Source organism: Zonotrichia leucophrys, chromosome 1 (genome assembly GCF_028769735.1).
Source record: "Zonotrichia leucophrys gambelii isolate GWCS_2022_RI chromosome 1, RI_Zleu_2.0, whole genome shotgun sequence".
Classification (NCBI taxonomy): domain Eukaryota; kingdom Metazoa; phylum Chordata; class Aves; order Passeriformes; family Passerellidae; genus Zonotrichia; species Zonotrichia leucophrys.
Window position 1 is genome coordinate 1846663 of NC_088169.1, and position 15930 is coordinate 1862592.

Below are 15930 nucleotides of genomic sequence, written 5' to 3' on the forward strand. Positions count from 1 at the left end.
TAGCATAACTTTCTTACTAGTAAAATCAAAACTTTCATACCTCATCTGCTCTGCAAAAGAAAAAAATGGGTCCTAAGGAGTTAAAGGAGTTAAGGAGACTGATTCTGACACAAAATCTGATCTGGGCTACTCTGATGCATTCCACTGAAATATTTGTCCTCTTTGTTGTTTTAGGATCAGCCTCTGAACTCCTCTGCTTCTGTACTTTGGGATTTCACTGTCCTGTGAAGGCCCAGGGCATCTCCTTGGAACCCCACACGAACAGTGTGAGCCTGAGGGTGGTCACACCTTCACTGGGAGAGCTTGCTGTACCTGGGAGCCGGGCATGGGCTGATGTTCTGAGCTGTCTGAGCACACAGAGCCCTCTGTTCACACCAGGCACCAGCAGGCAGAGCAGCCCTAGCTCTGGGTGAGCAGGTTCCACACATTAACCCCAGCCTGAGAACACAGCAGAGCATCAGTGAGGCCACACGGCCTGCATGTTTGACATGGGACACACAAAGGGACAGAGGGCTTTGCACATGATGAGAAACCTCCCTCTTGGAGTTTAGCTGTTTATTGCAGCCCCGAGATGTGCAGGGTGTCTCTGTTTCAGCCCGTGCGTCTGAAGAACGAGGCAGAGCTCTTCACTTTTCGCTCTTGAGGTTGTTTATTAATTCTTATCTATGAAATTTTCTTTCTGCCCAGCTGAGGTCTGCTCAGCAGGGCAGCCAGCAGCACTCTGACCGCCCTCAGGGCGGTGTTGTCTTTTTATACTACCAAAAAAAAAGAAAAATAAAAGCTAGACAAGTTCCCAAGTTCCTCCATCTTGTCCCCAAAACCCCTATTCCAAAAATCCTAAAATCTACATTTTCACCCTGTGATAACTTTATTATTATACTATTTAAACTTCTGTAACTTTCAAATACAAAGCTAATAATTTGCTCCACAAGTCATAATCAAACCTTCAAGTGTTCTAAGCTGCGTGCCAGAGTCTCCAAACCCCTCAGCAAGAGCCCCAGCAACTCTAAACACACCAAAAAATGTGCTAACGTCTGACACCTCCCAAAATGCAGCGTCTGAGTCTCCCCAGACCTGCCCTGGGTGTCGCAGGTTTGGGGCTGCCTGTGAACACCAGGGTGCCCTGGCAGGGGCTGATGGCTTGGTGTGGAGCTCAGCTGCTCTGACGTGAGCTGAGATGCTCTGTCAGTTCAAACAGGGAAACCTCAAACCAAATCCCAGCCCCAACCCCCCGTCCCAGATCCCAAACACTTCGTTCCCTGAGGGGTGGGACCATGGGAGGTGTTTACAGCTTTTCGGGCCATGCAGAGATAAACTCTCACCTTGAGCTGGTCTGTGGCACCAGCCCCAAAGCAGCTCTCCACGAGCAGCACGGGCTCTGAGATCACTCAGCATCACAGTGCCCATGTACTGTTATAAATTCCCCTGCATCTTTCTCCCGTCCCTTCTGGAAGCAGAATCATCTGATAATGGTTTGCCAGATTGGATTTTGACCAGTTTGATGACATCCCAGTGATTTGTTTTGGAGAAATCACTGCGGAATTGCAGCCTAATGTTGTTACTGCCTCTCCTCACAGCTCTGCCCTCATTTCCTCGCGTTGTTAGTGAGATGCTTGCTGCAATATTTTCCAAAAATCCCATTAAAACAGAGTGATAAAGGAGAATGGACACACTTGGCTTTATGAGAATGAAACTACTTCAATCTGCAGAACATAAGAACTGTTGAGGAGATCAAAACACGAGCTCTTCTAAACCTTTTCAGAATTATATCCCTGGAAGGGTTCCAGGCCAGGCCGGAAAGGCTTTGGAGCAACCTGGTCTGGTGGAAGGTGGTGTCAGGCCCCGTGTCCCTGCTCTGGGCCCTTTGAGGCGCCGCTCTCAGCCTGGCAGGGGTTTGGGCTCTATTTCAGCCAGGGACACGCGGGCTGTGCCCCTGAACCTCTCTGCCCTCTCTGCTCAGTGTGGGCAAGCAGAAGCTGCTGTTTGCAGATGTCTCCGGGCTGTTTGATTTTCCATCCCGTGCGCTGAGAATGGAGTCTGCTCCTGTGCAGCCCCACTCCCTGTGCCCCCCGAGCCCCCGCTGGTTATCTCCCTGATGGACCCAGCCAGCCATTAGCTGAGTCAATGTTTGCCCCTGAAAGAAGAGCTCGTTCACTGGCCAGGAGGGCTGCGGGGCCATGGGATCCTGTGTGTCACTCATGGCACCACAGAATTGGCTGATTCCCCTTGGCTTTACCTGGGCCTTGTGCTGATCCCAGTTAATGTCACCATTTCCCTCCTGGAGCTGCTTTACCTGGGGTTTGTGCTGATCCCAGTTAAAGTCACCATTTAAATTATTAATAATTATAAATTGAATATATCTTTATATATTAAATAAAAATATTAAACTATATTTATTTATTAAAATTTCTTTAATATAGAGAAAAATATATTAAAGAATATTCATAAATTGGTATGTGAGGTCGCTGCTAGCACAAACCTTTCCATGATTTTGATCAAGTAAAAAAGTAGGTTTTAACATGAGCTGAGAGTGGAATTATGGAACCCATCACTGCTGGATGTGGTGGGATCCCAAAGGATGTGCAAAAGGATCAGACAAGTCCACAGGTGAGAGATTTTTTGTTTCCTATGAACCGCAGTGGCTGAGGTGCTGCTCCGCTCAGGAAACCTCTGAATTGATTGCCAGATGCTGGGACAGGTGCCAAGGGAATGATAATCTGAAAATGACCTTCCCAAATGGCCATTAACAGCCACTCTTGGTGGCAGCATGGCAGGATGGAGGGTTCTTTGGTTTACTCACTGGAATTGAACTCCAGGCTGGTTTGGCTGCACAGGAACCTCCAAGCCCATCCATTTCAGCCCCTCCACGGGCAGGAGCACCTTTCACTGGGGCAGGGTGCTCCAGCCTGGCCTGGAACCCTCCCAGGGATGGGGCACAGCTGGCTTTAACCACCCTATTGCCCGGTGTGAGACTGTTTGGTCTTACCCCATGTGCTCCAAATCCTGCACTTCCTCTGCATTGCCCACCCTGAGCTCCCCACGGGGATGTCTCCCTGCTGTGCTCCCACCCAGCCTCTCTGGTGGTTTTCTGCTGAACTCCCTTTCCCAGGGGTACTGCTGAGTGTGGGGAGGGTGTGAGCAGCTTCCAGCTGTTTTCCCATCTTTAGGAAAGCAACAGGAGCTTTCCCAGGAGCCAGCTGGGATGGGCACAGCTCCCTTGGCACCGCAGCGGGTGCTGGAAGTGTTTGTGCTTTGAGGCTGGGCCAGTGCCCATAAACTGAGCCTGCAGGGCAGAGTTCAGCGGGTCAGGGCTGGGAGGAGTGTGGGAAGGGATGTGAGGAGGGAGGGAAAAGGGCTGGAGGCTTGGTCAGGGAATCCCACAGAATCCCAAATCCCCGGTGCTGGCACAGCCCTGCCAGCCCATGCAGTGCCAGCTGTGCCCCATGGGCACCTTGTGCCCAGCCCAGAGCACTCAGTGCCACCTCCAGGGCACACCTGCAGGGATGGGCACTGCAAAGCTCCCTGGGCAGCCCCTGCCAAGGCCTGAGCTCCCTTTCCATGGGCAAATTGCTGCTGCTGTCCCAGCTGAGCCTGCCCTGGCCCAGCCCGAGGCTGATGCTCTTGTCCTGTCCCTCCCATGTGAAAACCTTTACAAGACCCCATCCCTGGAGGTGCCCAAGGGAGGCCTGGCCCTGGCACTCGGTGCCCTGGGCTGGGGACAAGGTGGGGTTTGGGCACAGGGTGGACTCAGTGGTCCTGGACACTGCTCCAGTCTCAGTGATCCCAGGATTCTGTGAACTTCCTGGTGTCCATGGAGGGCAGTGCCCCAGCACAGAGGTGGCATTTAGGGCCAGGGGCTGCATTTTCTACCGACACCTCACATGAGACAAACCCATTTGCTCTCCCTGGCCTGGTTCAGGCACAGAAACTCTGGTTAAATTCAGTTTCCACCCCGCAGCTGAGAGGGCAAAGATAAACTTATTGCCGCCAGACATCTTGACACGGATGGCTCCTGGGCCACCCCAGGGGACACCTGGGGCTGTGTTTGCCTTCGTGACATCCAGTTTGTTTTTATTGTGCAATAGATTCTGATTTTAATTAAGCATTTGGTGTCTCACCGGTCAAGGGGAGACAGCCAGAACTTCCCCTCTGTCATTCCCTGGGAGCGATGCTGCAAGCACTCCTCTTGCAAAATTTATGACTTCCACCACAGATTTACCCTCCCAATAAAAATTATGTGCATTGCCAGCGCTGTGGCTGCAGCAGTGGCAGCCATAAATCACCGGGAGCCATAAACATGTCACCAGCAAACTATCAGGAGAAAATCCTGCCTGCTGGGCGAGCAGCATAAATGGAAATGCTCATTTGCTGCACACACTCCTCCCGCTGCTTGCGCACGGGAGCGCGGCTCGGGCTCGGCTGAGTGGGCAGGGGCGGCGTTAAAAGGGCTGCCCTGGGGACAGGGACACGGACAGGGACAGGGGCAGGGACAGGGACAGAGGCAGGAGCAGGGACAGGGGCACGGACACGGGCATGGACATGGACATGGGCACAGGATCTCCCTCTGCTCCTCGACACAACTGAGCCTGCACTGGCCCCAAAGACCCGACACCTCTGGTAAGTGCAGGCACCTCCCTGAGCCCTTGGGTGGGACAGTGACACAGGTGGCAGCTGTGTCCCAGTGCTGCTTCCTGAGCCCCTCTGGTGGGACAGTGACACAGATGGGATCTGTGCCCCTGAGCCCTTTGAGTGGGACAGTGACACGGGTGGGACAGTGACATGGATGGGAGCTGTGCCCCAGGGCTGCTCCCTGAGCCCCTTGGGTGGCACAGTGACACCAGTGGTCCCTGTGTCCCCAGTGCCACTCAGGTGGTCCCCATGTCCCCAGTGCCACTCGGGTGGTTCCCCACATTCCCAGTGTCACTCACTGGTCCTCATGTCCCCAGTGCCACTTGCTGGTCCCCATGTCCCCAGTGCCCCTCGGGTGGTCCCCATGGCCCCAGTGCCAGTCGGGTGGTCCCCGTGGTGGCTGTGGGTGGGCTGTGTGGAGGGAGGGGCTGTTGCCATCTGTTGCCATCTCCTGTGGTGTCCATGGGCTGTGGCCAGGTGTGCCATCCAGCTGCTCTCCCACTCCTGGGACCATCTCAGCCGTGGCAATGTCCCTGGCCATGGTCCCTGTCCTGTCCCCAGTGTCACCGGGCAATGGGGCTCTCTGGCAGCTGCGTCGCCAGCGTCCCCCTGCTGACCTGTTGGTTTTCCAAAGCTCCAGCCCTGATCCTGCTCCCTTGGCTGAGCCCTCACCTGGTGCCTGGGCAGGCAGTGATGCTGCTGTGAGCATCACGGCAAAGGGGCAGTGCCCATCCCTTACTGCCAGCCAGGACATCTTTTCCAATCTGGTTCTGTGGCTCTGTGATTCTGTGACAGACACTGCTGTGAGCTGAGCTGTGAGGTACCTGCACACCAGAAATGCACAGAAACAGGAACAAGCCTGCCTGGTTGTTTATGTATTTCACACATTGTATGTGTGTGTATTTATACAAATCCCTTACACACACACATGGGACATGGAGAGGTAAAACCATCTGGGAATGGAATCTGTAACGTGTTGGGGCACAAAACAAACAAGAGTAGCTCAGGGGGGAGCAGAGTGAATAAATCCTGAAGTTCTGAGTGACTGCTACACTGTGGTGGGAATTGGACAAAGTCAGGTTTCAGGGAAGGTTTTCTTATAAGTGAAGCATCTCCTGCAGACCCAGGGAGCTCTCAGCTGTCCCCTCTTTCCTTGGTGCTCCAAGAGTCTCTTTTTCCATGTCCATATTCCTGAGGAGCTGTTGAATCTCAGTGTCTCTGAGAGTTCTGGGTGCCTGCCAGAAGCTGTGCTCGGGGTCACAGGCCTGCACACACTCAGACTTTTTAGGTTTTTAACCCAGGCCCCAGTTGCAGGAGTCAGCAGAGTTAATTCAGTGCTCAGATCACAGGATTGTGAAATGGTTTGGGTTGGAAGGGACCTCAGAGCCCACCCAGTGCCATGGCAGGGACACCTCCCACTGTCCCCAGTGTCCAGCCTGGCCTTGGGCACTGCCAGGGATGCAGGGGCAGCCCCAGCTGCTCTGGGCACCCTGTGCCAGGGCTGCCCACCCTCCAGATGCTGCTGCATTGGCAGAAAGGGGCAGCTCTTGCCTTTGGGGGCTCTGAGCCAGCAGAGGTACCATGGGCAGTTTGCTGTGGTACCTCCAGGCTCTGTGGAGCATCAGGGGATGGATGCAGCAGCTGCCCCAAGCCCCCTGTGCTGCCCAGGGTCCCCTGAGGAAGGGCTCAGATTGTCCCTTCAGCACCTGGCACTGCAGGGCAGGGTGGTTCTGATGCCAACACGTGGCTCTGCCCTGCCTGCAGAAAACCAGATGGTTTGGGGCTTTCCCCAGCTCCCATCAGTAATGTGCTGCCCTTTCCCTGGAGCAGGAAGATGTCTGTCCTTGCTAAGCTGCAGGATTTATTGTCACATTAGACTCTCAAGCTGAGAATCTAATGAAGAAAATCATATTAGGACCCTAATAAATACGTCATGGAAGAACTGTCTGTAATCAAAGATGAGCTGTGTTTCAGCAAATCCTCTGGCTCACAATCCAGGCACACTGCTGTATCCTGAGGAAGGTGCAGGAGCACTGAAGTCACAAATACTTTTTTGCTTTAGTTAGCTCATTTTTTGGCATTAATTAGCTCTTCTTGACTGCATTGCACCTTTGGTGCTTTCTCCCACCCACCCAGTGGGTCACTGAGGGGCTCAGGGACCCTGCAGCCTCTGCAGCACTGTCACAGGACATGCAGGATGTGCCAAGGCTCAGAGGGTCATTGGATCATTCATGTTGGAGAGCATTCTGAGGATCTCTGACCCAACATCTGCCTCATGGCTGTGTCCAGCTGGGTCCTGGAAACTCCTGTGCATGGAGACGTGCAGCCTCTGGGCAGCCTGCTCCAGCGCCTGATGGGGAAACATTTCCCATTTCATCCAGTCTAAGCCTCCCTCGTTTCGGCTCCCACCTGCTGCCTCCCATCCCTGAAGATCCCAGTCCGGCTCCTTGATGCCTCCTTGGAGGAGGATCCCTTCAAACAAACCTTCCCTTCTCAGGGCTGAACTCGCCTCCTTCCTGGATCATTCCAGGGCGTTCTCCACCCCACCTGTGTCACTGAGATCCTGCTGAGCTGGAGCAGGCACTGCCACATCCCTGCCAAGGCCTCCTCCCCTCTGCTCTGGGTCCCTGTGTGAAACGCCCCCACATTCCTCCCCTCCAGCTCATCCCCAGAGACTCTTCCAGGATCCTCCCAGGGCTCTGGGCCTGGAACATCTTGGGCTTTGCCTTGGTCTTTGCCTTGTGCTTTGCCTTGGGCTTGCCTGTTCCCAACAGGCGTCCCAGGCCCCACACTGAGCCTGTGGATGTGTCTCGGAAGGTTGCAGTTTATTGCAGCCCTGAGACATGTGCAAAGTCTCTGTTTTGGCCCACACGTTTGAAGAATGAGTCGGAGCTCTTCAGTTCTCGGTCTCAGAGTTGTTTATTGTTCCTTATCTATAAAAATTTTTCTCCTGTCCAGCCGAGGTTCGCTCAGCAGGACAGCCAGAGGCACTCTGCCTGCCCTAGGGGTGGTGTTGTCTTTTTATACTGCAAACTACGTAAAACATGTTTACAATTACTTTCCAATAGCTATCACCTGTATTAAACAGTAAGCTTCTACTCTAAACCAATCTGTAAGTGCCACCATCACAGCAGAAGATGGAGGTAGAGGAGAAGAAGAAGAAGAAGAAGAAGAAGAAGAAGAAGAAGAAGAAGAAGAAGAAGAAGAAGAAGAAGGAGAAGAAGAAAGACTGGACACGCCCAAGTCCCTCCATCTTGTCCCCAAAACCCCTATTCTAAAAAACCCCAAAATCTACTTTTTCATCTAGTGATAATTTTATTATTACACTACCTAAACTTCTGTGGCTTTCAGGTCTTCATACAAAGCTGGTAATTTTCTCCACGGGTCATAATCAAACCCACAGGTGTTCTGTGTGCCAGGGTCTCTGAGCCCCCTGGCAGGGGTCCCAGCAACTCTGGACACCCAGAGGGATGTCCTGAGTTCTGACAGGCGTGCAGGATTTTGCTCATTTATTCCCTTCCCCCTGGCAGGAAGGCTGTGGAAAGAGCAGGGCTTGGCTGTGAATACCCCTGAAAATCCACCTTGCGCAGGGAACCATCTCCTGAGCTGAGAGCAGCAGGGTGTGAGTGGCTGGTTCTCTGTGCTGCTGGAAATTGTGGAATCCCAGGCTGGGTCAGGCAGGGAGGGGCATACAGACCATCCTGTTCCACTGGCCCAGGCTGCTCCAAGCTGGCACTGAACACTTGCAGGGACGGGGCAGCCACAGGTTCCCTGGGAACCCAGGGCCAGTGCCAACAAATTTTGCATTTGTTTGCAGTGTTGATTTCCTAAATAAGAAGTGTCAGGGTTAATCTTTCACAATTTTCACACCTTTTGATATCCACTTGGCATAAAAAAGCAGCCTTGGCTTAGCAGATTGGTCGTGCTTGGGATGAGCATGGAAAAGGCGTTTGCTCACTCCACAGAGCATCTCAAACTCTGGAATTTGGGGATGACTCTGAAACAGTGGAATGGTTTCCTTTTCATTTTAAAGCATTTCAAGTATTTCTTTTTTCCCCCCTCTTTATCAACAAAAGCTGTCCATCCTTTTCCTTCAGTTTGGGGTTTAATGAGTGAACAGGAGCGTAGCTGTGTGTTTGGGGTTTAATGAGTGAACAGGAGCTGTGTGTTTCCCTCAGTTTGGGGTTACATGGGTGCACAGGAGCTGTGTGTTTCCCTCAGTTTGGGGTGACCAGGAGCTGTGTGTTTGGGGTTTAATGGGTGAATAGGAGTGTAGCTGTGTGTTTGGGGTTACATGGGTGAACAGGAGCTGTGTGTTTGGGGTTACATGGGTGCACAGGAGCTGTGTGTTTCCCTCAGTTTGGGGTTACATGGGTGCACAGGAGCTGTGTGTTTGGGGTTACATGGGTGCACAGGAGTGTAGCTGTGTGTTTGGGGTTACATGGGTGAACAGGAGCTGTGTGTTTCCCTCAGTTTGGGGTTTAATGGGTGCACAGGAGCTGTGTGTTTGGAATTACATGGGTGAACAAGAGCTGTGTGTTTCCCTCAGTTTGGGGTTACATGGGTGCACAGGAGCTGTGTGTGGCACCGTTCCCAGCCAGCTCAGGGATCCGTGCAGAGGCTGGTGGGCCGCTGGAGGGATGTGCAGCTCCTCTGCTCAGCACAGAGTCCAGCACTGTGGGGTTTGTGTCGTTGGTTTGTTTTAGGTCTAGGCCATGTGAGAGCTGAGCTGGGATGGAGCATGACTCACACACCCCCTGGGAATTCAATGGCTCCTTCCATCAGCCTTCAGCTTTCCTCATGATGGGCATCCCGGGCCTGGAGGCCCTCCACCCCTGGATCTCCATCCCCTTCTGTGCCCTGTACCTCTCTGCTCTGCTGGGGAACTGCGTGATCCTGTTCATCATCAGGAGGACCCCGCGCCTGCACGAGCCCATGTACTATTTCCTGTGCATGCTGGCCCTCACGGACCTGGGGCTGGCCCTGTGCACCCTGCCCACCACGCTGGGCCTCTTCTGGTTCGGCGCGCGCCGCATCGGCTTCGACGCCTGCCTCGCGCAGATGTACTTCATCCACATCCTGTCCTTCATCGAGTCCTCCGTGCTGCTGGCCATGGCCTTCGACCGCTTCATGGCCATCTCGCACCCGCTGCGGCACGCGGCCATCCTCACCAGGAGCACCGTGCTCAAGATAGGCCTGGCCATCGTGCTCAGGGGTGTGCTCTCGCTGCTGCCCATCCCCTTCCTGCTCCGGAGGCTGACCTACTGCGGCAGGACCGAGCTGTCCCACTCCTTCTGCTTCCACCCCGACATCATGAACCTGGCCTGCGCCGACATCAAGGTCAACGTCTTCTACGGCATGATCGTCCTCCTGTCCACCGTGGGCACGGACTTCATCTTCATCGTGCTCTCCTACATCCTCATCATCAGGACCGTGCTCAGCCTCACCACCAGGGAGGAGTGCCTGAAGGCCCTGAACACCTGCGTGTCCCACATCTGTGCTGTGCTCGTGTTCTTCATCCCCATGATCGGGCTGTCCATGATCCATCGCTTCGGGAAGAACGTCCCTCCCCTGGTGAACACCTTGGTGGCCTACACCTACCTCGTCATCCCCCCTGCCCTCAACCCCGTCATCTACAGCATCAAATCCACCCACATCCGGGAGGCCCTGCTCAGGGCCCTGTGCAGGAAGCGGGGCTCTCACTGGTAGCTTCCTCCTCCAGAGCTTCTGCCAGGAGGTGCTGATGGACTGGGCTGTGTGTCAGAGCTCTGGGACTGGGCTGTCTGTCTGTCAGACCCCTAGGATGGGCTGTCTGTCAGCTCTCTGGGACTGGTTTCTCTGTCAGACCCCTGGGGCTGGTTCCTTGCTCAGAGCTCTTGGCCTGGTTTCCCACCCAGAGCTGGTGGATTGCTCTCTTGGTGCTCCATCCATGCAGGTCGCTGCCAGAGGAAAGAGCTGCAGATCCCCTGGGGGGCTGTCCCCCAGCCCAGAGCTGTGAGCTTTCGTGTTGAGTCCTGGCATGGTGCTTTCCTCCCTTCCTGCACAGAGCACTGTTGGGGGCCCAGAGCACTCTCAGCCCCTCTGAAAAACGTGCTCAGCCATCACCCATGTGTTCAGAGTGCCGTGCCCATCCCCAGTGAGAAAACAGCTGCTTGTGCATCTCTTTTGGAAGCCTTTGAGTCTTACCAGCATGCCAAGTCTAATTAATGTCCCATTCATTGTTCTGCATTGAGTGTCATGTATGTGCAGCATCTGCAATAAAATCCATCTATTCCTTGTGAAAGGTCATAAGATTTGAGGGAGCCTTTTTTGTGTCTGTATGATGCAGAAAGATGAGGCTGGAGCTGCCTAAACTCTTCAGGGTGTGCTGCAGATGAGTGGGGCTGGATGAGCCAGATGTGTGTCTGGATGGGCTTGGGGGTTTGCTGGGGCTTGAAGCTCTCCTGCAAACAAAGAGAAGAGTTCAAACACATGGTAGGAATGGCTAAACTTCCTGACAGTCAGGCCCACATGGTGCTGCTGCCTTCCCTCTGAGCTCTGCTGGTGCTGGCTGTGCCCCTCAGGGATGGGAGGAGATCCCCAGGGACACCCAAAGGTGGGAGATACAGCATGCCCAGCCTCCTTGCTCTGCTGCAGGCTGGGTCTGACCAGGCAGGCAGAAGTTTCATGGTTCCTCATGGTTCTCCTGGCTCCCACAGAGAAGGCTGGGTCTGACCAGGCAGGCAGAAGTTTCATGGTTCCTCATGGTTCTCCTGGCTCCCGCAGAGGAGCTGGGTCTGATCAGGCAGGCAGAAAGGTTTGATGGTTCTCCATGGTTCTCCTTCATGGTTCTCCTGGCTCCCACAGAGGAGCTGGGTGTCAGCCAGGCAGGCAGAGGTTTCATGGTTCTCCATGGTTCTCCTGGCTCCCACAAGCAAAGTGTCCCAAAGTAACAGAACAGAATCACAGAACCACCAGGGTTGGAAAAGCTCTCCCAGACCTGTGACTGATCCCCCACCTCGTCACTCACACCAGAGCACTGACAGCCACGTCCAGCTGTAAATATTTCACTCTCCAAATGGCAGAGCTGTAGTTCTGTTATCTCAAACCACCTTTTGGCCAGTCTGGAGCATGGTGGAGATGAAGCAACAACAGTCAGTGTTTGCCTGGGAGGGATGAAGCTGCAAAGGCACCAGGACAGGATCCCAGCCCTGGACTGTCCTGGTTTGCCTGGCACTGAGCACTTCACCAGCCCAGATCAGACTCTCTGTTCTGCTCCACATGTGCTGTAGCTGGAGAGAAAAAAACTGAGAGAAAAAAATGATGCGGAAACAGCTCCATAAACCAGCAGCAAGAGGGCAGGGAGGATTCCTGAGGGGAGGATTCCCAGGCCACTGCCTGCTCTGCGCTGTGCTCATTATCTCACTGTGTCCCAGGGTCCCTGCCCAGGGTGAGACACCAACAACCAGGAGCTCAGCCTGGGGAGCAGCTCCCACTGGCACTGGGAAGGGGAGAGCTCTGCTCAAATACCTCTGACCTAAACTGGAGCTTGCAGGAGAAATGAACAGAAGAGAACAACAGCCAGGAGAGGAGAGCTTTGCTGTGGAGAGGCCTGGCGTGCAGCATCCTCACACGGGACTCTGAAATTGAGAATTCTGAGAAGATTCTGAGTCTGCTCCCATTCTGAAAACTTCCAGAGTTCATCCCTGGATGGCTGTGTTTCCTGGCTGCTGCTGTTCTCCAGGACAGCTCTGAAACAAAAACCCTGAGGAGCCTCTGCCACAGTAAGGAAATGTTTGTGGGGGAGTTGGAGGGCAAAGTGTGGGGCATTTATCAGCACATCTGTCAGCACAGCTGGAGAGCAGGGTGGAGGGGCAATGAAAGAGGGAGCAGGCCCTGGCACAGGGTGCCCAGAGCAGCTGGGGCTGCCCCTGCATCCCTGGCAGTGCCCAAGGCCAGGCTGGGCACTGGGGACAGTGGGAGGTGTCCCTGCCATGGCAGGAGAAGGAATAGGATGAATTTCAAGGTTCCTCCCAACCCAAACCATTCCAAGGTTCTTCAGTGAGGTGGGGATTGGTCAAAGGTGTGACTCAATGACCCTGGATTTCCAACCTCAGTGATTCTGTGGGTTACTGCTGGGGGTGCTGCTTGGGTCCCCCTAGGAAAATAAATCTGCATTTCCTGGTGTTTCAAAGGCATGGATGCAGCCTCCATCTCTGCAGAATTCCAGGCCCTCACAGCACCTGCTCTGCCCACCAGCAATCCCAAATCCTGAGCCACTCATGAAAACCTGACTCATTTATCAGTGCCAGAGAATTAGAGACGAGCTGCAGCACCAGGGGTTGTTTCAGTGCCTGTCCCACAGCCCCACTCCCTCAGGGAAATGATCAGGAGGGCAGGATTTTCCAGTGGGACTCAGGTAACTCCATCAGGGCAGGCAGCTGAGGTGCCTCAGTACCTGCTGGTGATTTCTGGGGCTCCTTGTTCATTCTGTTTGTGTCTGAATCCAAGTGCTTGGCTGACAGCGCCATCCCTGGAATAGATTTTGGGCACGGTGACAGCAGCAGTCCTCCCACACTGAGTGTAAATCGGGTATAAAAAGCTACAATGTGAGTGCTCCTTGTTATACACCCGAGATGGAAAAGCCCCACACCAGGAGAATAAAGCCCGGTGCTATTTCAGTTCTTCAGCACAGATGTGCAGTAAAAACCCCATGTTTCACAACCCAACATTACTTATAGAATTACTCCATTAATAACCTGCAGGGCTTGCCATAGAGCCACTTTGCATGGTTGATTTGCACAGATTGGGCACAAAGGAACAACCAGAAAGCTCAGGTTGAGCCTGACCTTGTGCTGCCCATCCAGGGCAGGAGGGATGGTGGGTTTATTCCAGGTACTAGCTTGCTGCCTGAAAATAGAAAGGTACCTAAAGCAAAGCTTTTTCTGTATCTTCAGGCCATCATCCTTGGATCACAGCACTCCTGGAAAACCTACAAATACAGAATAAGGTAAATAATCTGATTATTTTCTTCTCCAGATATTCTGGTTTTTCCATACATGTTTTTCATAGGATGAAAATCCGATTTGTATGTGCAAAAACATTTGAAAGATCCCTGTCTTCCTGTGCCTGTGAGCTGCTCTGGGGAGGGCTGGGTCGTGGGAGGCAGCACTGCCAGCTCCAGCCTCACTGAGCACATTTCTGACAGGCCACCACAGAACATATGGAAAAAATCAGGCAGCACTGAAGTATTGCAGAAAGCACTGAAAATCTGCCGGGGTTTTTTGTTATAATTTTTAATTTTGTCCTTTAAAAAGAAAAGCAAACAAGTTCAGCTGATGGGTTTATAATTGAAAAGGTTGATTTTACGGTGTTCTGCCTTTTAGAGAATTCAGGCAATTCCTGAACTCAAATGTCAGCATTTTGTCAGCGCATATGTTGCTGCTCAGAGCCATAACGGGGTAAAAAACCCGGAGAGGAGCTGCTCCATCAGCGCGGCAGCTCCGAGCATCCCCGGAATGGCCCTGTGGGATCGCGAGCCATGGGAAAGGGCTCGTAAACCGTCCCCTTTGTGTTTCCCCCGCAGCAGGAGGCGCCGGGCCTGGCATGAGCGTCCCTGGGGGCCATGCCCTTCTCCAACAGCTCTGAGCTCAGCCCATCCTTCGTGCTGGCCGGCCCGCCGGGGCTGGAGGGAGCGCACTCGTGGCTGCCCGCGGCGCTGTGCGCGGCCTACGTGCTGGCCGTGCTGGCCAACGGCGCCGTGCTGCTGGCCGTGCGCGCCGAGCCGGGCCTGCACGCGCCCATGTACCTCTTCCTGTGCATGCTGGCCGCCATCGACCTGGCGCTGGCCTCGGCCACCGTGCCGCGCACCCTCTGCCTCTACTGGCTGGGCAGCCGCCGCATCGGCTTCGGCGCCTGCCTCACGCAGATGTTCCTCATCCACGCGCTCTCGGCCGCCGAGTCCACCGTGCTGCTGGCCATGGCGGCCGACCGCTACGTGGCCATCTGCCACCCGCTGCGCCACGCCGCCGTGCTCGACGGCCGCGCCACGGCCAAGGTGGGGCTGCTGGCCCTGGCGCGCGGCGTGCTCTTCTTCCTGCCGCTGCCGCTGCTGCTGCTGCCGCTGCCCTTCTGCGGGCCCCGCCGCCTGTCCCACTCCTTCTGCCTGCACCAGGACGTGATGAACCTGGCCTGCGCCAACACCACCCCCAGCGTGGTGTACGGGCTCACCGCCATCCTGCTGGTCATGGGGCTGGACGCCGTGCTCATCTGCCTCTCCTACCTGCTCATCCTCAGGGCCGTGCTGCGCCTGGCGGCCTGGAGGGAGCGGCTCAAGGTGTTCGGCACCTGCGTCGCCCACATCTGCGTGGTGCTGGCCTTCTACGTGCCCCTGATCGGGCTCTCCGTGGTGCACAGGTTCGGCAAGGACCTGGCGCCGCTGGTCCACATCATCATGGGCAACATCTACATCCTGGTGCCCGCTGTGCTCAACCCCATCATCTACGGGGTGAGGAGCAAGCAGATCCAGAGGACGATCCTGAGCTTGATCCGCGTCACTGACAGAGCTCCCCGGTGACCCGAGCCCAGCCGCTGCCCCGTGTCCCCACCCTGGCTCACCGGGTTTTACATCAGAGCCTTTGGTGCCAGACTGTCCTCTCCGTGTGCTCTGAGGGCGGCCACCAGGCTTGTAAACTCCTCCCGAGAGTGTTGGCCCTCACCAGACTCACAGAGAAATGACTGCAGTGATCTGAACCCAATCCCACTCTCAGCAATCTCTGAGAGAAATGACTGCAATGATCTAAACCAAATCCCAGTCTCACCAAACTCACAGAGAAATTACTGCAATGATCCAAACCCAATCCCACTCTCACCAATCTCTGAGAGAAATGACTGCAATGATTAAACCCAATCCCAATATCACCAGACTCAGAGAGAAATTACTGCAATGATCTAAATCCAGTCCCAGCCTCACCAAACTCACAGAGAAATTACTGCAATGATTAAATCCAATCCCTACCACACCAAACTCAGAGACAAATGACTGCAATGATCTAAACCCAATCCCAACCTCACCATACTCAGAGTAATGACTGCAATGATTTAAATCCAATCCCACCCTCACCAAACTCAGAGAGAAATGGCTGCAATGATCTAAACCTAATTCCAATCTCACCAAACTCAGAGAAATTACTGCAATGATCTAAACCCAATCCCAACCTCACCAAACTCACAGAGAAATGGCTGCAATGATCTAAACCTAATTCCAATCTCACCAAACTCAGAGAAATTACTGCAATGATCTAAACCCAATCCCACTCTCAC

General features: G+C 54.1%; 2 protein-coding genes across 2 annotated transcripts; both read left to right on the top strand.

Annotated features, from left to right (window-relative positions):
• The first annotated feature begins 9351 nt into the window (after nucleotides 1–9351).
• Nucleotides 9352–10387, top strand: LOC135455274 (olfactory receptor 51G2-like). The gene has a single exon (XM_064728785.1). The coding sequence runs from the start codon at nucleotides 9364–9366 to the stop codon at nucleotides 10336–10338; it is 975 nt and encodes a 324-aa protein (XP_064584855.1). The 5' UTR covers nucleotides 9352–9363; the 3' UTR covers nucleotides 10339–10387.
• A 3846-nt stretch (nucleotides 10388–14233) lies between these two features.
• On the top strand, nucleotides 14234–15243 carry LOC135456004 (olfactory receptor 51E2-like). The gene has a single exon (XM_064729988.1). The coding sequence runs from the start codon at nucleotides 14234–14236 to the stop codon at nucleotides 15182–15184; it is 951 nt and encodes a 316-aa protein (XP_064586058.1). The 3' UTR covers nucleotides 15185–15243.
• The last annotated feature ends 687 nt before the right edge of the window (nucleotides 15244–15930 follow it).